We start from the raw sequence: 20,466 nt of genomic DNA on the forward strand, positions 1-20,466 counted from the left end.
GGGGTGGGGGGTTAGAGCAAAAGTCAGAAAATTCTCAATTGTGAAGATGATCTCCTGTGGCTGAAACAAGCATGATATTGACTCTCAGTCAATCTTCCACTCCATAAATGAGGTTTGGCTTAATCTGTTATGAACTGGAATAAATGTTATTACCCTATATAGTGTAAATGTCATGTTTCTGACAAATGAATCTCTTCAAAATACTTCAAAACATTGTTTACCTTAAAGAATCTTTATTCAAGTAGCATAGCTTCGGCACATACATGGTCGAAGCTGAAATCTGAGTTCCCCTCCCCTAAACACATAGTATCAGAGCACAATTCACTCCCCTAATTTACAGTCATAAAGCCCCTGAATTGTGGATGTTCTTGCTTTGACAGTAATGATAGCAACTTTAAACTTAATAAGATTCCATGGGAGGCTATAGAGGGTTTATAAGGATCATAAGTTATGGTATGTTTTCTTGGATTTCTGCTTCCTAAGGTGGACAGTTCTATGAGACTAACACTCTATGGACTTGGAAGTGTGAGATACCTGAAATACTTCTTTATGGAACAAAGTCTGGAAGGGCCAGCCAAACTAGTCATGTAGACATGAATTAAATTATTATTTTAAACAGCATAGCTAATATTTAAAGCTAATATGTACAACTTTAAATGCAATAAAAGTATGTTTGCAAATATTATAGTTCAAAGTGCTTGGCATACTTGTATGTAGGTTGTTAGCCCTCTAAAATAGATTAAGCCTATAACCTTTTAAAAAAAAACACTTTTAACAGTATTAAAAATTAGATATCTACTTTAAAATGATGCTACAGCTACTGAACGGATTACAGTGGTTTAATTAATTTAGAAAATATATTTATGCAGATGTGGAGAAGTTCTAAAACTGGGCTCAATTTTTATGTGATACCATGAGGTAATTTAAATTATGATGTTAAGGTGACGGCTCTGTAGCAATAGATGATAAAGGAATTTATAAAAACAAATCTCTCAGAAAGAGAAAAAATTAGCATATTTGAGAATTAAGAGAGATGGTAGTTGTTTGCTTAGATTAGAAGAAGATAACTACTTATTAGACTGGTATTTTAAGAAGTCCTCAAACTTTCTTATAGTGTCAAGGGATACCCATGATACTGGGAGAGACAGTTCTTGATATCTGTAACACACATTAAAATATTGGGCGTAGTCTAGAAACAGCTGATGCTTAGGTTTAATTTACTAATTTAGAGGATGGGCTCTTTAGAAAACATTTTACTGACAGCAGAAGTAATTGAGTTGAAATCTTTTATTTCAAGCTTCTCTCCTACCCTCAATGTATTTTTTTTATTATTTAAAAGGACTTGATTATTAATCAGATGCAGAATTTCCAGAAAGCTCTTTAAATGTTCCTGTTGTTCCATCTAAAAGTGACCTCCCTCCCAAAAAAAAAATACCAGGAAGAAAGCTAAATGTGGTTGAGGGCTAACTGATAGTGAAAATAGTTACATCATTTGGCTTTAGTGCTTTCAGATTTTTTAAATCTCGAAAATACTCTAACCAAACTTGCTTAAATGTTGTATTTCATTCCGCTGTCATCAGTGGTTTCTTAGTGGACCTGTTCATTAATTAATTGTAAATTCTATACTGCTTCTAAATTAGTTGTTGGAAATAAATCATGCATAATAACCAACAACAGCTAAAAAAATCTTCTGAAAGATTTGATCCAGGATAAAAAAAAAATGAGCAAGCTGAGCTATGGAAGTCTTGTTCTGGTATCTGGAAGCTATAGTAAGAGGGCTGAATTTGACTAAACAAGAAAGAGTTAATTGTTAACTCCGTGGGAATCAAGATTGTTTCTCAATGGGGTGCCACTGCCCCAGAGAGAGCAGAGACTAGGGCTGATTAGGCAGGTGGAGGCAGTGGCCAAGCAGGCTTTTTGTCCAGTTTTAATTGGTGTGCCAGTTGCATTCCTACTTGGAAGACAAAGTTCACACAACAGTGGCTCATGCCCTCATCTCAGCTGGAATACTGCAACACGTTCTACATTCTGTCTTTGAAAACCCACCTGGGTAAGTGTAAAAATGCAGCAGACCAGTTACTGGCTGGTGTTAGCCTGCTACGATCACATTGCACCTTGTTTTTTTAGGCCCTGGATGGGTTTCTGGATGCAATTCAGAGTGCTGAAAAAAAGACTGCCTTAATTCATTTTGTGAAGAGAAATAGTAGCTAGGAAGTACCTTTTCTCGTTGCTGCTCTGACATTGTGGAATTCTCTCTTCTTTGGGGGCTTGTTCCATCTCTTCTAACGTTCCATATGCTAAGTAAAGATAGACCTTTTTCAAAAAGTTTAGTATTGAACATTTCCTGCCATCATTCATTGATTTTACTTTGAATTCCTAATAATTGATTTATTTGGTTGATAATTTTTGTTATATTCTTAGCTTTATTTCTCATCATCACTACTATTATAATTTATTTTTGTGTTGTTATTTAATTAATTATTGATTGCCTTTATGCTGCATTAACTATCACGAATGCTTTCTTCAATTGTTTAATAAACCATTGTGAATTGGTGTAGAACTAGAATAAATAAACACTGGACAATAGCTTTCTTCATGAGATGGAAAGTAAATATCCATTTCAACTCATTTTTATAATCAAACAATTTAATTGTTTATCTGTTTTTTACCATTATGCTTTTATTTGACTTCTCACTTAATAGTTCTTTCTGTCCCTCATGAATGATATAATGGACTCTATCTCATGAAAGCTTATGTCATAAGAAAGTTTTATTGCTTTAAATCAGAATACTCTTAACAGACATTTAACTTTAGCTGAAATTTAATTAAAAATATTCTTAATTCACCACTTTCTTTTCTCTCTCTCTCTCTTTTTCTTTTTCTCTCTCTACATCCTCCATCACAAAAAAAGGAATTCAGTATACATGCCAGAGGAGTCAGGGTGAGCATCTTTCAACTGCATCCATGAAATGTACATTCATAGGCAATTATATAATAATTGTCATAATTATACTTGGAACAGTAAGGAAAAAAATTCTTATAAAAACCCCTTGCTGCACCTTTTTAAAAAATTTCATTGTCTCCTTTCCTATTATTATATTACTGCTATTTTTCTTTCTTGTTTGCAACTGTATGCATGTATTTACAAATAAAATTGAGTTGAGTTCAGTGGGGCCTGCTTTTCAGTATATGTGGGTAGGATTATAGACTTAGGTATCTAGGAAATTCAGCTGTATCTATCATCTTAACCTCATTCAGTAAATCTCATAAGTAGATTATTACTCCATTTCTTAATATTTGATCACACAAGGAGACATCTGTGTTCAAGCTTCCCTCAACTTAGTTGAATACTAGCTTAGAAGGAAAAGTTAAAATTATTTTCAAAATTCTTGTGTAAATATTTACCTAATTGAAACTCCTTATTTAGGGCAGAATTCCATCCATGTGAAAACCCTGTTTTGAATCCTAAACCCATTCAAATCAGTCACTTATCATAGGATTCTGTTTATTTATTTCCCATTGCAAACCCTATTTCTATATATTTTGGTAGTCAGTGTACCTTTTAAATGTTGGCCGTACTGCTGCAAATGTAGCGTATTCTGTCAAAATAGAGCTGAATAGATATTTCTTGTAATCTTTTTTAAAAAAATACAATAGTAGTAGCATTTAGACTTATATACTACTTCACAGTGCTTTACAACCCTCTCTAATGGGTTTACAGAGTCAGCTTTTTCCCCCCAACAATCTGGGTCCTCATTTTACCAACCTCGGAAAGATGGAAAGCTGAGTCAACCTTGACCCAGTGAGAATCGAACTGCTGAACTACTAGCAGTTGGCACTCAGCAGAATTAGCCTGCAGTAGTGCATTCTAACCACTGCGCCACCACAGCCTGTGCTTTAGTTCATTTAGTTCATTTTTTATTTGCAACTGCCTTACTTTTATTTTATTTGTTTTTAGAACAATTTTTCAGTGTGGTTTACAACACTAAGAACATTGATTAATTTAAAATAATTAATCAGGGTTTTATTAAAAATAAAATATATAAAGAGAACTTAAACAGTAGGCATTTATTTAAAAAGCTGTAGCAGCATATAGATTTGGAATATTTTCATATTACTTTCCTAAAAAGTTATAGGAGACTAAAAGCATCTATACCTAGTGTCAGAAAGATAACGAAGTAAACACTTGATGTGCCTTATTATAAGGCATGTGTGGAAGAGACCTAGTGAGGATTTGGATGAACCTATGGGAAGAGCCTTTCTTTCAGATATAGGGAGATTCTTCCTTCATGCTCAGCCAATGAACATAGTTCCTAAAATCTTCTCATATTTTATGTCGCCAAACCAGGTCTCTTCAAACCTATATTTATGCCTATGATTTGTTTACAAAAAAATATTGTGCATTCTCCTTTATTGATTACACATTAATCTATCTAATTTTATCTTGTTTGGTTTTAGTCCATTCCAACCATTCCAGATGGTTTTAAATTGCTTTTCGTTACCACTCTTGTTAATACTCCTGTCTGCACATCACTTGTATGTTTAATAAATATACTCTATATACCTTCATCCAAGTTTTGTATTAAGTGATCATTGAAACTTGGCTATTAAATATTAAAAACAATATTCACCAAATATACGGTGTAAGATTTGGTAAGAAGCAGATTATCTGTTGCTACATAATAGCATAATACCTTTTTTTAATAGACTAAGTAGGGACAGGTTTTGTGTTAATCATAAGTATACACTAAATTGGAGAGTACTCATGGTGATTTGCATCATTTGTGTACTCATAGTGATTTGTGTCATTTGTGTAATGATCTTCTTACCCGACTATCACAAATTAAAGCACTTGTGTCCATTTATATCATTTGTGTAATTATATCATTAATTATATCACTTGAATCAGGTAATTCCCATAATGAAGTTGCTACTATACATATATGTCATTTAGTGAGGTAATGTTCTTTGTATAATGATACTATAGAAATGATTCTAATTGCTGTGGAAAATTGATCTGTTCCATATCTAATCTGTTGTATCTGGATCTGGTGAACTGAGATTTCATTGTAATAATTTTGCAACCACAAAAAATAATTTTAAATATATGTTTAGTGAAAAATATATAAAGTAGGTAGTGAACTTTTTTAAAGTGTTGATTTACCTGTAAACATTATTTAAAAGCATGATCACTCAATAGCAGTTACTTTAGATTACATTTTTAGATAAAGAAGATCCTGAGAAATTCAGATTTGTCCAACATTTTTCTAAAAACCTGAAGCATAAATACATAGGGGCTTTATGGTAATAGTTATTGGAAGAAAAAAGCCCCTCTGATTTAGAGTCATCTTACAATTGTATCTGCTTCAGTTATCAATATTTATTTTTTCACTTTATTATAAAATTATTTAAAGCAATTAGTTCATTGTTAGTAGTTACAATTACAAATAGTTCTGATTTTTAATACTGACTAGAGCAGGGGTGTCAAACTCACAATGTCACGTGACGTGTCACGATGTATTGTGACTTTTTTGCCCTTGCTGGCAATGGGGTAGGATGCTATGATGCATCTAGGCCGCGGGCTGGCAGTTTGACACCCCTGGACTAGAGAATCCATAATCCCCTGGGTCATCCTTTCAGAGGATATTTCCTTACCAGATTCCTGAATGCTTCAACAAGTATAGAACTTCTAATACATTGCCTTCACTGAAGTTCAGATGCAAGTATCTTACTTGAAAATAGCCCATGTTATTAAATGTTCAAAAAAGTGATGAATAATTCTGGTGCATAATATAGATAAGCTGTGCTCTGCCAGCAGCTCATGAAATTTGCTATACATATGCTATAAATATTTAAAGCAATTGTACATGTGGCTATATTGGCTGTTGGAAAGCTTCTTATAAGCTCTTTTAACCAACTGAGCAAATTTTAGAAATTGCTTGTTATAGTTCTGGAAATGTATAACCAAATCTAAGGAAGTTTTTTAAAGCATAAATTCCAGTTTGCACCTCAGCAGTTTCAGTTTATTTTTCAAAATACCATCAAATCATCTGTTGTAAAAGAACAGATGTTTATATAAAACCAAGCTACACATGGCCGTCATTATTCACAGTACTGTAGTTCCCTTCCAGTGTTCAGCTTAACCAACTAATGAGATTGTGAATATATGTGAATTAGTTTGTTAGATGTGTTGCTTATGTTTGTCTTCTTCCTACCACAAAGACTGTTCTCATTTTCTTCCTTTTCATCTCCTTCTCACTTGGTCCTGATAGACCTTGCTGGGTCAGCCTAGTCAAGAGTCACCTGCCTCTTTCGTGAGGCAGGTGATGCGTGTAGTGGCATGATCCAGAGACATTTGCATCATAGAATCAAGAAGTCAGAGTAAATCATATATGATTCTATCTGTCATGAACTGAGCAAGGTATTTTGAAAAAGGCAAACTACCACAAAGAAGCCATATGGAGCCTTTCAACAAGGCTAAACTAGTAACAACCTGCCTCCAGAAGCGGTGAATGCTCCAATACTGGAAGTGTTTAAGGAGAGACTGGATAGCCATTTGTCTGAAATGGTATAGGGCAGTGGTGGCGAACCTATGGCATGGGTGCCAGAGGTGGCACTCAGAGCCCTCTCTGTGGGCACATGTGCCATTGCCCCAGCCTTGCCTCCCCCTCCTTTCCAGCAGCCCCCCTGAAGGAGAGTCGCTCCCGAGCGTGGCCCACACAGAGCAGCGCAGCCAAGGACATGGCAGCCAGGCAGCGTAGACAAGACTCTGCCCTCACGCCCCATCATGCAGTTGATGCTGCAGGGTGCGGGCAGAGGGTGTGGCCGCCATAGTGCTGCTGGGCTGCCTGGGCAATCTGCGGCAGGCCCTGGAGGTGATGAGTGAGTCTGTGGGCAGGCGGAGCGGGGGGCGGGGCAGGGGTGAAGTGGGGCGGGACCAGTTTTGGGACACTCGGTCTCTAAAAGGTTCGCCATCACTGGTTTAGAGTTTCCTGCCTGAGCAGGGGGTTGGACTAGATGACCTCCAAGGTCCCTTCCAACTGTAGTAGTAGTAGTAGTAGTAGTAGTAGTAGTAGTAGTAGTAGTAGTAATAGTAAGAACTGCTATCACCAAACAAGAAGGGAGATCAAATAAGTGCTAATCCCAGCCTTAAAAGTTGTACTTTAATGCATGCATAGGAGGTCATCCATCATTTTCTGTAGGTGTGAAAATAAAAATGTCAAATCTATGACTGTGCAAAAAACCTTTATCCATATAAAAAAATTATTGTCTAAATTGCAGATACATGAAATCAGAGATAAAGAGTGAGGATAACAAGAGCCACATGTACTACATAATCAGAGTAGTGGGTTTTTACTGACAAACCTTTTATAAATAGTGTTACAATGTGAGAAACAGAGACAAGAATCTTAAAAGCATTTGATGTTTTATGGAATTGTAAAATAAGATAAGGGTTTTCTTTCTGAGATAATGGGTAGCTTTGTACTCTTCATAAATTGTATAATTATGCAGTCTAAAGCAGATCAAACTGATATCACCAAAACACTGGATAATGGAGTCACTTTTGAATGGTGGCAAAACATGTCTCATATTTTCTTTCAGAGTAGTAGAGCTCAGCTGGTAGTTTCATCGTTGCATTGCAACACTGAGGCACACCCAAAACTTAACTTTTTGACTTTGTAGCAATAAGATGGGGCTGGCCATGTGGTCAACCGGTAAAACACGGATTTTGGCACTCCTATTTTCTCCAATTCTGTTTTCACAGTTTGAACTACGTGTAGTCCTCAATTTACAACTATCCGTTTAGTGAATATTTACAGAGATGCTAAAAAAAGTGACTTATAACTTGTCCTTGTGCTTATCACTATTGCAGTATTCCTACGGTCGTGGGATTGTATTTTGGGCACTTTGGCAACTGGCATTTGTTTAAAACAGTTGCAGCATCCCAGGGTCACATCAGATTATTAATATTCCTTGGGATGATGCCGAAGATGCTGTGAATGATTAAAACTGCTGGAAAACAGTTAATGCCCCATATGCTTTGCATAGGACCTAATGATCATGATGAGGGTAACATCACCATTTGTGACCAGCCCAGATGGCTCTGACAAGGAAAGTCAATGGGAGAAGCCAGATTCACTTAACAGCCGTGTTGTTATTTATTTAACTGCAGTGAATCACGTAAGGACTGGGCAAAAAAGGTAATTAAATTGGGCATTGCTTTGTGAAGGAAGTTCCAGTCCAAATTGTGATCGTAAATCGATATCTACTTGCATAGGACAGTGGTTGATGTTATAACTCCACCTCTAAAATAGTTTGGAGACAGAAAAGGACATCCTTAGTTTTGCACAAAAGCAGACCACAGAGTCATGATTTAATAGAAGAATTAATATCTGGGAATTTATTTTAATTATTTATATTGAACTCTTTGGCCAAAAGGCTTTTCGTTTTCACACTCAGATTTATAATCCTTCCCCCCCCCAAAATGCCACAGAAATAAAAGGAAAAAAGGGAAGAAGAAAACAGACAAATTAAGGCAATTGTTTCTAATGTTCCCATTTTCTTATAATGACCAGCTGAAATTCTTAGACTCTCATATGTTTCTTGTTGTTCCTTCCAATTATCAGTTGCCTATGCCTTTCCAAGAAAAACTAGTAGGATCCAGATTATATCCTTATCAGCAAAAAGAAAGAATTGTGTTGCTATTCTTTGCAATTCAGTTGAAATGGGCAATATCTATGAGGGTGGGGAGAATTAAGCTGATAAAAGCAGTTGTGAGGTGAAAATCAAGTTTTTATCTTGTTATTTTACACTTATGAATGCCTGTGGCTGCCAACAAATAAGATCACTTACTTTCTCTATATTGGAAAGTTATTCCTTTTCTCCAGTCCTAATTACCAGTCTTGTGCCAGGAAGGTACTAATGCCTAATTTTAATTGTATCTAATTCTATATTGAACTGTGATCCTTCTCTTCAAATAAGTGGTCCTGCAGACTCTGTTAGCATATGTCCAGAGGGCCAAACAAAAGTTCAGTGATTTCTCAGTTGCTCTGCTTGTCAGCAAGGTTTTGGGTTCAGTGAACATTAGTAAAATATGTTTATCAATTACCCAGAATTATAGAATAGGAAGTAATGTAAACACTTTTGGCAAAATCTTAGGGTTGGGAGAGATCTTGGAGGTCTTCTAGTCCTACCTCATTCCCAGTGAAGGAGTCCTTACACCATTCTGGACAAACGGCTACCCAGTCTTCTCTTGAACATATATAGCGATAGAACACCCACAACTTTAGGAGGCAGGCTGTTCCATTGCTTAATAGCTCTGATAGTCAGGAAATTCTTCTTTAATTCAAGTTTGGATTTCTCAGTGAACAGCTTTAGTAATTTTAGTAATAGTAGTAAAGTTGGAAGGGACCTTGGAGGTCATCGAGTCCAACCCCCTGCTCAGGCAGGAAACCCTACACCATTTCGGACAAATGGCTGTCCAGTCTCTTCTTAAAAACTTCCAGTGTTGGAGCATTCACTGCTTCTGGAGGCAGGTTGTTCCACTGATTAATTGTTCTCACTGTCAGGAAGTTTCTCCTTAGTTCTAGGTTGCTTCTCTCCTTGATTCCACCCGTTGGTTCTTGTCCTGCCTTCAGGTGCTTTGGAAAATAGCTTGATTCCCTCTTCTTTATGGCAGCCCCTGAGATATTGGAATACTGCTATCATGTCCCCCCTTGTCCTTGTCCAAGCTTCCATCCATTGGTTCTTGTCTTACTCTCTTTTATGTTTTGGAGTAAGCAGTCATGAAGATAATCAAGCTCCAAGCCATGAAGGATCATCAGGATCTTGAATTGTCCCAGGAAACATACAACAACCAATAATGATATTATATGACAATATTGGATTGTCCTAGTTAACATGGGCATTTTGTACCAGTTGCAGTTTCCAGGGTTAGGGTTATGCATTCTCGGTAAATTTAGTTTTAGCACTTTATTAACATTGTAAAACATATTAATTCTTAACAGCAAATTCAGTGATCTCTTCTGAGACTTCCACAACGGATGTAGAAATCGCAGAAAGAAATGTGGTTTTCATTCATTCAATTTCCTTTGATTACATGTGTTATCAAAGTAAAAAATGATCCCGAGAACAAAAAGTGTTAGTATAAATATCTAGGTTGGCATATCAAAATAAATACATATTGAAGAATTTCCTTCAGTAAATTGTCGATCATAGTGGAAGGATTAAAGTTAAAATTTTAAGGAAGTATGAAGACATGCAGTATTTTATTTTCCTTACCAACCAAACAAACTGTTCCAAAATATTTTACCAGCGTCCCTAGTTTTCTTAAAATAACCAAGCGTTTAGTAGCTCATTCACTTTATCATGTTTGTGAAACAAACATAAATGATAATCCCTAGCCATGTGGGAAATGTTTCAAACTTGAAGTGCTTTTTTTTTCTAGCATGAAGAATTTCATACATTCCTGGTTGTAATCTGAACTAAATTTAATGGAATGTACTGTATTCATTATTGTTATAATTACAGCTGAGTAAGAAAATACCTGCTAAACAAATAAGTAAAGTCCATCTTTCCCGACACATCTCTGTGTTCTGTTTGCTTTTGTCTCACCCACAGTGATGTTAGATTCTATGCTATGCCCATGCTAAATTAGCTACAAAACTATGAATGTTATGTAGGCTGTTTTGTTGAGTAAAGAATTGAAATTATTTAGCTCTTAATTGTGAATGATTTTTAAACTATTTTAACTAATATAGTGTGTTCATTACATAATAAATGAAAATGAGCCAGGTGTCTACTATAAATTATCTACTATAAATTACTGACAAAGTCATCTTGAGTGTCTCTGGCTATAAAGTTGAGGTATAAATTAAACAAAAATACTAATAGAACTTAACTTTAAAAATACTTTAGTAATAATTATTATTATCTGATTATCTAGTTTGACATTATGTATTCACATGGAATATTTCTATCTATCTATCTGTCTATCTATCTATCTATCTATCTATCTATCTATCTATCTATCTATCTATCTATCTATCTACACACACACATACACACATATTTCAGAAGATGTTCTACTACATTAGTAACAGGAAATCTTTGCTCGGTGTATTCCAGAACTTGCTAACATTGAACTTTTGTCAAAAATATAAAATTATATTATTTTAGAATATTTGGAGAGAGTATAATGAATTATACTATAAGGTCTAGTAGGGAAAAGCCCACACATTTTATTCTATGTGCGAGATTTAATATTCAGAGGTTTTGAAAAACCTCAGGAGATACTTTGGTTTTACAGTCTGCCAGTTAGGATTATATTCCTGTATAACTGCTTGCTTCTTCTATATAGTAACATGCAACGATGTTCCAAATATTTGACTCTTTGCTGAACCACAACATATATAAAGATACTCTCAGGTTGAACTTATCTGCTGCTGACTGCATCTAGGTATTTTTCTTGGCTACAAAATTTAGTAACAAAAATAGCTTTGTCGCATTCTTCCAAGATTTTTTTTTTAATTGACTTCCCAGTCTAGCCTTCAATTGTAGCTTCCGAGGCAGGCCTCCATCCAAATACTAACTGAGGCCGAAGCTATAACAACTTGTTAGCAATATTTAATATGTATTAATTCTAAGCTTTGTAAGTAGGGGATCTTCACCTGGGTCCATAGAACTCAGCGGGGTGTGTGTGTGTGTGTGTCAGCAGATAGATGACTGAGTTCATAGACATCTAACTGTAATGTACCTTATCTCGTTAATGAATTATTGAATTAATAAAGCATATTTATTACTGTATTACATATTTGTAATTTCCAAATATTGTGGTAATTGTTTGAGCATAATTGCTTTTCTTTGTACTATTACCTATTAAATATATATAGTATGTATTTTATAAGTATAGTTACATTTTTCTGAGAAAGGGGTCCCTGAGTTTTGCTAAACTCTCAGAGGGTCTCATGAGAACCCTTTTTGTAAATCTCTATCCCAAAGATTTTAGATAGCATATTATCTTAGTCATATGACAAAAAAGAAAATCTCTTAAAACACTAAATAGTATATAATAATAATAATAATAATAATAATAACAATTGTCGATAAGAAAGACAAAAAAGTCTGGATAGTGGACGTGGCAGTGCCTGGAGATAGCAGAATAGAAGAGAAAGAACTGGAGAAGATAACAAAATACAAAGACCTACAAATAGAAATAGAAAGACTGTGGCAAAAGCAAGCAAGGCTAGTACCAATAGTCATAGGCTCCTTGGGTGCAATCCCAAAACAACTGGAGCACCACTTGAACACCATTGGCATTGACAAATTCGCTATTAGTCAATTGCAAAAGGCAGCCTTACTAGGAACTGCTTCCATCCTGCGATGATATCTGTAATACCATCAAACATCACATCTGCCTATCCCAGGTCCTGGGTAAGGACTCGATAGGTAGACAAAATGCCAAATCCAGTCTGAACATCTGGCTGACTGTGCGATGATCAATAATAATAATAATGCTAAATAGGATGTTATTGAAGTATAGAATGTTTTTTTTTTGTTTGTTTACATGCATTTTCTTATTCATTTTCTCTCACTTTCTCTAACAAGAAATATACTTCTGGGACATTAGATGGTTTAGTTATAATATGCTGTTCAATCAAACTAAAAGCTAATTCTTCTGCTTGTACTAGGAAGCAAGCCCAGAATATCCATTGTTACGAACAGGTGTTTTATAGATTCATAAATGGATAGCGAAGTGGGCAGCATATAATTTTAATAAATATCCTAATTAATTTCCTACATATCTGCAAGCTAAATCACAAACTAACTGGTCAACCTTCAGTATAGCTTCAGTATGTTATTTTGGTACTAATTATTAATTACTCTGCCCAGGCTTAACAGTGTTTGGTTTAACATAATATAAATTTGTTCCTTGTTCAGTTATATGTGAATTATGGCAAAGTAATAATAAATATTTATGGTGAAGAAGAAAACATAATACATTTGGTAAAAATATGAGAAAATCTTATATGAAGCTCGTTTGGCTGATAATCTTCTTTGGAAGTCATTCTATATTTCTCACTATTCAGATATAGGAGTAAAGAGACTTAGGATAGAAACTTTCTGGATCCAACTGGGAAAAAAAACTATGTTATAATAAATATCTTAATTTGGCATATTCATGTTTAGTTCTAGGAAATCGATTAATGTGTTTTGTCCATGTGGTTCTGGCTGAATAATTTTCAAAATATTTTGAACATTTTATCTCCAGTCTTGGTTTTTAAATATTTTTCCCTATTCTTAACTCTCCTCTATACAGTATCTTATCTTGTTAAATTATTGTGTTTTAAATTGGAAATCACGGGGAGTTTTTTCTGAGGAGCCAGATGACTTAGAAATGCTTTTATAAATATAAATAGTTGAATAATTGCATACTCATTTTCTCCCTTTGGGCCTTTGCCCCCTGCTGCCTTTGAAATAATGATATCAGGGTTTCAATTATGATAACATCAAATACTACTTTTACATAAATTGTATGCTGATTCTGATTAGCAGTGAGATATATTTTTGTCCTTTTTATTTTAGATATGCCAATATTTGGTCTTTGCCCAGCTCATGATGATTTCTATTTGGTGATGTGTAACCACTGTAATCAGGTCGTAAAACCACAGGCATTTCAATCACATTATGGTAAGTACTGAACCGTTTTTTAATTGTCAAGGTTTGAAGATTAAGCTTCGCAGCTTTTAATTATCCTTGTTTATTATCTTAAAAGCTGATGGTGCATTTGCATTATGTAAATATATAACAATATGAATAATTCATTACATATTAAATTATAAGAAATAACTGGACATTTTTAATGTTTAGGAAAATAATGTTAGCACGATAACTATAACACCGTATTATCCAGCTTTTGCATATTTAAACTAGGAATGTTATTCTTTTTTATTATTATTATTATAAATCAGGCTTGGATTTTTGGCCTTATAACTACTATTATGTGCTATATCAGGATGGAGGCTGTTTTTGGTAATTTAAACCAGTTGTGCAAATAATACTTGGTTAAAAATGTATGTTTGAATGCCTTTTCCACTATATGTTCAAACCTTGTCTTGGGGGGATTCTAGAGAGAATATCTTTGCCTACAAGGAATTAACACTAAAAAAATCCTATATATAGGATTGATATGCACTCAGTTATCAAAAGTAATCATATCTGGATAAGAGGAATACTCAGTTGTCATTTCAACTTTATCTTTTGATTTGCGGTTTATGTTCTGCTGTTTAAAAATGACCTAGTGAGGCTCAGCTAGATGGCAGCACTTAACTGTTCTGGTTGAGCTGAAAAAGTTGAACGGAATCATTTGGGCTGGAGAAATTCTAAGGCTGTAGGCTGCACTAACCACAGAAATGTTTCTCAAAAAGACAGAAAGAAAACAACAGGAATTGAGTTTTTCTTAAAATATAGTGTATAAAGGTTCTAAACAAAATTCTCAAAATGTGTGTCAGAGTTCTTTACTGATGCTTAGATTTTGTAATCAGATTGTGAAAAGTTCTCATTGGAAAATTGAGAATATGGGAAGAAATTGACTTCTATATTCAAATTCCTTGGGTTTTTTTTTTTATTAGAATGGGAGTTCCCAACATTGTTGTGCCATTTAATATGTTTGGAGCACATTGTGAGCTTCTTTATAGAATTGCTGCACTTGAAAAGATTAAATCAGAAGGGTATTTATCAGAAGTAAAAGCTGTGAAGATTTTCCCTGTTAATGGTTTTCAGCCCTCCTTCTACCAACCATGTTTTCTTCTTTCTTTTTCTAGCCTTTCCATTTAAAATTCCAAGTCCCTCATTTGATCCTCCTCTTTTTCCTTCTCTCCATTGTTTCCCCATTTTTCTTCCTATTTTTTAATGTCCTATCAATCTAATGCCCCAAGATATTAATTTAGCATATAATGAGATTTCATGTATGTATGTGTCTTTCTGGCTATTTATCTCATTCATTTTCTTTGTTCAAGTATTTATACAAACAGTTCTCCTGTTGTAAGAATTATTCCCAGTAGCAGAATAAATTTTATTGCACTTCTGCAAACATTATAATTTACTGGTGACTGGTCATATCCACTTTGGAGACCATTCTTTAGGAACATCTATGACATTCTTTCAATTTCTAGATCAGGGGTGGGGAACCATGGCCCTTTTATGACCTGTGGACTTCAACTCCCTAAATTCTGGGAGTTGAAGTCCACAAGTCATAAAGGGGCCATAATTCCCCCCACCCCTTCTAGATGAAGCCACCGAAAGATTCTAACATGTTCAAGTAAAATTTGAGTCCCAGAAACCAGTGTTAAAAGCAAGAAGATAACAAGATGCACCAGCACAAACAGTTGTTCAGCAATACTGTTAATTACAGATTATACAATAAAGCACAATAACCACAGCATTTTATCAGCCACTGCTAAATACTAGTTTATGCACACAAGGAGAAAGATCATGCAGAGGCACCTGTACTTTAAAAGAAGCATTGCTTTTATAATAACCTGTCACAAAAGCAACTCTTTGTAATATATGTTTTACAAACATACATAACTTGACAGCAAGCGAAACTTGACCCAGTCTTACAGTCCGACCTAAGAATTTTTCACTTTGTTTAATATGTAATGGACACAGAGTTCCAGGCCTTGTTTCCTTATTTTATTGGAATGGCTACCCAATTGGCAAAACATCATTAAACGATGTACTATTTCAGTAGCAAAGTAATTGGTTAAAGTGACTTATGAAACACTTCCTACACTGAAGCTGAAGTGCAAAATGCTCCTGGGGAAATGCCAGGGTACTTTTGTAGCGGTGTTACAATTTCATACAGCTCTGCCAAGAAGAAATTAAATCAGCCATTGCTAGAACTAGAGATTAAATCCCATTGCTGGAATCTGGAGTTGTTGAACTGCTGTTTGAGAGCCGGATAAGCATTTATATGGAACGGACTCAAGTTTTAATGGTAATTTGTTAAACTATTCACAGTAATTAACTCAGGCCTTTTGTTAGTAGTCAGCCACAACTTGTGCCTGCCTGGCACAAGACAGATAGGCTGAGATTCCTTGCTGTGAAGAAAGGAGGAACCAATGTTATTTTGGAAATTAAATCACAGCTGATGGGGAATCTAGTATTTCAGATACCACTTAAAGCACAAGTTTTAGAAACTATTTTTATACTAATTGCAATATAAATATATCAAATAAAATTGACTTTTCTGCTTGACTATATGTTGCCAGTAAGACTTTTAGTGGATACTATTGCACTGTGATATTATGTAGATCAGTGGTTCTCAACCTTTCCAATGCCACAACCCCATAATACAGTTCCCCATGTTGTGGTGACCCCCAACCACTTATACATCACCGTGTGCCAGGGGCGTGGCCAAAGAAAAGGGGGAAAAAATGGCGGACAGCCTTGTTTGGTGACCCCCGTGAAATGGTCGTTCGACCCCAAATGGGGTCCCGACCCACAGGTTGAGAACCACTGATGTAGATTAAATTGCAACTGCGAAACGAATGTAAATGCACCTGCTACTGTTCAAATATAAAGTAGAAAGGTCAAAATTTTGTATCAAGTGAAATGATCAGGACCTCATATTTTCTTCTATATTTTGTCCTTCTTTATTGAAGATAACCCTATCCATCATCACCTATTAACGCCGAGGATTTTTTCTCAGTATTCATACATCTCATCTCATGAATTCTGTTTCTCCCCAATATTTGTTTCTTGCCACTCAGCAAATAGCTTATATAACACAGTAATTAATAGAATATATAAATCATGAAGAAATCTAATATGGGATCAAACCTCACTGAAGGGAAAAAGATATACTTTCTTTAGTATGAGATTGAGACACATGTCTGCATTAAAGAAAAGGTTTGATACTCAGCTATCTGCACTTTAGCACAAGATCAGAATAAGTATTGTGAAGTTCAGCTGCAGCCCAAATTCACAATATAATTCTCCTTGATCCCTCTGTGGCCTTTGATACCATTTATTACTGCATCTTTTGGGGCCAATTTAGGGGATTGGGGGGGGCATGATAGTAAGTTGGTTCTCCTCCTTCCTCTGGGTTTGGTTCCAGTCAGGGTTAACAAAGGGAGATTGAACTTGAGATCCTGCCTTGTAGGATGCCACAGGGTTCTGTTCTCCCTGCTGTTATTTAATATCCACATTAAGCTGCTGGGTGAGGTTATCTTTTGGCATGGTGTATGCTGATGATACTCAGTTATACATCTCTGCCTGGACCAACAGTTGATGTCATTGAGATTCTTTCCCAATGCCTGGAGGCTGGGGAAGTGGAAGAGGTTAGATGGGAGAGAAGCTTCACCTCAATCCTATTTTTGGTGTTTCTTGGTAGTCCATATAATACCACTGCTGTGAGCTGCACTGGCTCCCAGTGGGCTTCGAAGTACAATTCAAAGTGCTGGTTGTTACCTTTAAAGCTCTACATTGCTGGGGCCAGGCTCTTTGTGAGACCACTTATTTCCCATTGTCTCTGCTCATACCATCAGATCTAGCAAGTAAGGTATACTCTGGGTTCATTCTGTTAAACTAGGGGTCCCCAACCTTTGGACCACGGTCTACTAGTGGGCCATGAAGGATTTACAACCGGGCCGTGGAAGCAGCTGGCGAGCATGTGCGCACACTCCATTTAAGTGTGCGACAGGTGTGTGTGCACACCACTCAAAACAAATGGAGCTGCACACAGACTTGCCTTCTCGCGCAAAACCATCCTTCCCCCCCCCCACCAGTCTGCAAAGCCGGAAACATTGGGGACCTAATATGGGATCAAACAATGTCGTCTTGTTGGATTCTGAAATCATGTCTTATCTGTGGCAGCCACCTTCCCTATGGAACAGCATCCTCTGATATTTACCTTGAACTCTTAGCCTTCTGTAAGGCATTAAAGAACTTGTTGCCTCAAGCATTTGGGCTGGGTAATTAGGAGAGCTTTGCTGTTGAATATGGTTATATATTCTTTATGAGTTAGATTGTTTTTGTTTTGTCTGGGATTTGGGTTTTGTTAACTGTTAATGGTGGTGATTTTAATCTTTATACACTTCCTGCTTTTGGTAGATGGGAAGCCTTATACATTGTTTAAATAAAGAAATAAGCCTTTCTCTAATTCAAAATTTATCCCTTTTCCAATTAACTAATATTAAAGTCTATTTAAGATATTCTATCAAATAAATCTGGGTAGCCCTGTCTCAAAAAGACTATCGAAGTTTTATCACAAATGACTTAACTACATCATATAGAGACTAATGTAAAAGGTTAAACGTAACTCCTTTTTTAAGTGAAAACTGCATTTCCTTTTGAAGTGTTTCTTAATAATCATAAAAATCATTTGGGAAATACTTAGAACTATATGAATAATTAAATAACATTCTCCTCTCTGTCCATGCTCATCATATTCTTTTGAGAACAGTGGAAGAGAACATTTAATATTGAAAGCACCATGAGTATGCTTAAAATAAAGGTACTACTTACCGCTAAATATTGTAGAAGTGGAAGAAATATAGCATGTAGGAGTTGAAGTATTTCTCTAATGAAAAAAGATAGAAATATATACAATGATATTGGTTTGATGGGAATTTATGGGGAAAATACACTGTTGCCTGGTTTGAAATTTTCATTTCACTGTAGTGGTTCAGGAGTAGGTTATACTGTAATGCCATGAGTGGACTGACATAAGGAATTGGCCTCAAGCCCAGAGTTACTAATATTAAGGTGACCAACTTTTTTACAATGAAAAGGAGGACACAAATAAATTGAAGAAAAAAATATTGTAAATAAAAGAAACATTTTATTCATTGCAACAATTATACAGACAACTTGCATGTGCAAAGTTTGCCAGCGGGTGTTTTGGCGCGCTCAGCAGCAATTCCTATTGGCTTTTGAAAGCCAGTAGTGGGAATAGCACAGCTCATGCAAAAGTTGAAAAACAAAAATAAAAAAAAGGTGCCGGAATGCTGTTCTGAGCGTTCTGTGAGGAAAAAAAAGCCCTGCAGATTACTCTTCAAATATCGAAAAGGAGGACATGTAGGAGGGCACTTTTTGAGGGAGGACAGAACTCACAAAAGGAGGACTGTCCTCCCTAAAGGAGGACGGTTGGTCACCTTACTAATATAGATAGGATAATGAGTGATTTCCGATTGGATGGAAGGCAAGGGGGAAAAATCTTTGAGTTTCCAAAGGTTCAATTTCAACCAGGGCTGTTAAGCTGTTGCTTGCCTGAAGCTTTACTTTAAGACAACTTTAGGTATCATCTCTTAAAGCAGGGGTGGGGAACGATGGCTCTTTATGATTTGTGGACTTCAACTCCCAGAATTCCGTGTTCCCCACCCCTGTCTTAAAGGTTATAGCAGCTAATCTACTGCAGTATCTGATAATAGAATTTATACTCTCCTTTTAAGATTACATTGCAGAGTTGCTGGAAAGGGGGCTTGTTTTACTGAATGAGTCTGCTGAAGTTGAGCCTTCTAGTCTAGCCTTTTTCAACCTTTTTAGCCTGGGGAAGCCTTTGAAATAATTTTCAGGACTCAGGAAACACTTGCATAAAAATTGCAATAAATACAAAAACTTTAGTATACAGTTCACCTCTAACCCACACAATCCATATTTTAACTGGAAAATTAATGATGGTAGTGGTATTATTATCACTCGTACATTCTCAAATTGTATTAATTGTCAAAGGAAATTTGCAGACAGAACAAATAACTTTTGGTACTTCTTAGAATTCTCTTTGGTTGCACTGTTGAATGTCAGAAAATTGCTAAAAATCAGCAGCATAGTTTCCACAGTCCCCATTATTTTAAAGAACAAAATAAAAACTATTATATAAGCTCTGAAATAGGCGCAGTTTTAAAATGAGTAATCTTCCAATTCCTTTATAAAATTGAGAACACCTAACAATTTTATCCCTGACCACTTTGTACAGTATCATTGCATGTTTATTGGTTTGTTTGTTAAAAATTGTATGTTGATTATTTTAAAAAAAAAAACTCCCAAAGAATTTACAATAACAGCAATATACATAGGTGGTCGTTTGTAACTGCATGCAGTCTTGAATGGTTTTTTTTTTTTAAATCTTCTTTATTCTAGTGTATGGTCTGTTGAATTATTCTTGTTAATAAATCCCATTTATTTCACATACTTCTTTTCTATAAAGTTTTTCACAAGGCTGTATACACAGTAAATGAAACAAAGCTGCTTCCAGAAATAATTACAGTATTTTAATGGAATAGTTGGGGTTAGGATAAAAAATATTCTGAGGCACACCATAAAAGGTTCATGTTAACTTATAACACAGATTGCTTTTGCCAACTCCTACATCTAAGTCATCTTTCTTCAAAACTCCACTGGTCTTTATCCATTGCCTGAAGAAGTATCTGTTATTGATATTTTCTATTGATGCCTGCTTGGCCC

At 35.5% G+C, this 20,466-nt stretch overlaps 1 protein-coding gene across 5 annotated transcripts in view; it reads left to right on the forward strand.

Moving 5' to 3' along the window:
- Positions 1-20,466, forward strand: part of ATXN7 (ataxin 7) — a 118,378-nt gene that overhangs the window by 63,884 nt on the left and 34,028 nt on the right. For 4 of the 5 annotated variants that reach the window (XM_039359865.1, XM_039359863.1, XM_039359862.1 and 1 more), the window contains 2 exons: positions 2,912-2,941; positions 13,585-13,689. In XM_039359865.1, the coding sequence (XP_039215799.1) occupies positions 2,912-2,941; positions 13,585-13,689 (135 nt within the window). The remainder of the gene's footprint in view (positions 1-2,911; positions 2,942-13,584; positions 13,690-20,466) is intronic. The other variant, XM_039359867.1, reaches the window with a different exon arrangement.

This window comes from Crotalus tigris, unplaced genomic scaffold, assembly GCF_016545835.1.
Source record: "Crotalus tigris isolate CLP2741 ecotype Arizona unplaced genomic scaffold, ASM1654583v1 scf7180000019139.288180, whole genome shotgun sequence".
Classification (NCBI taxonomy): domain Eukaryota; kingdom Metazoa; phylum Chordata; class Lepidosauria; order Squamata; family Viperidae; genus Crotalus; species Crotalus tigris.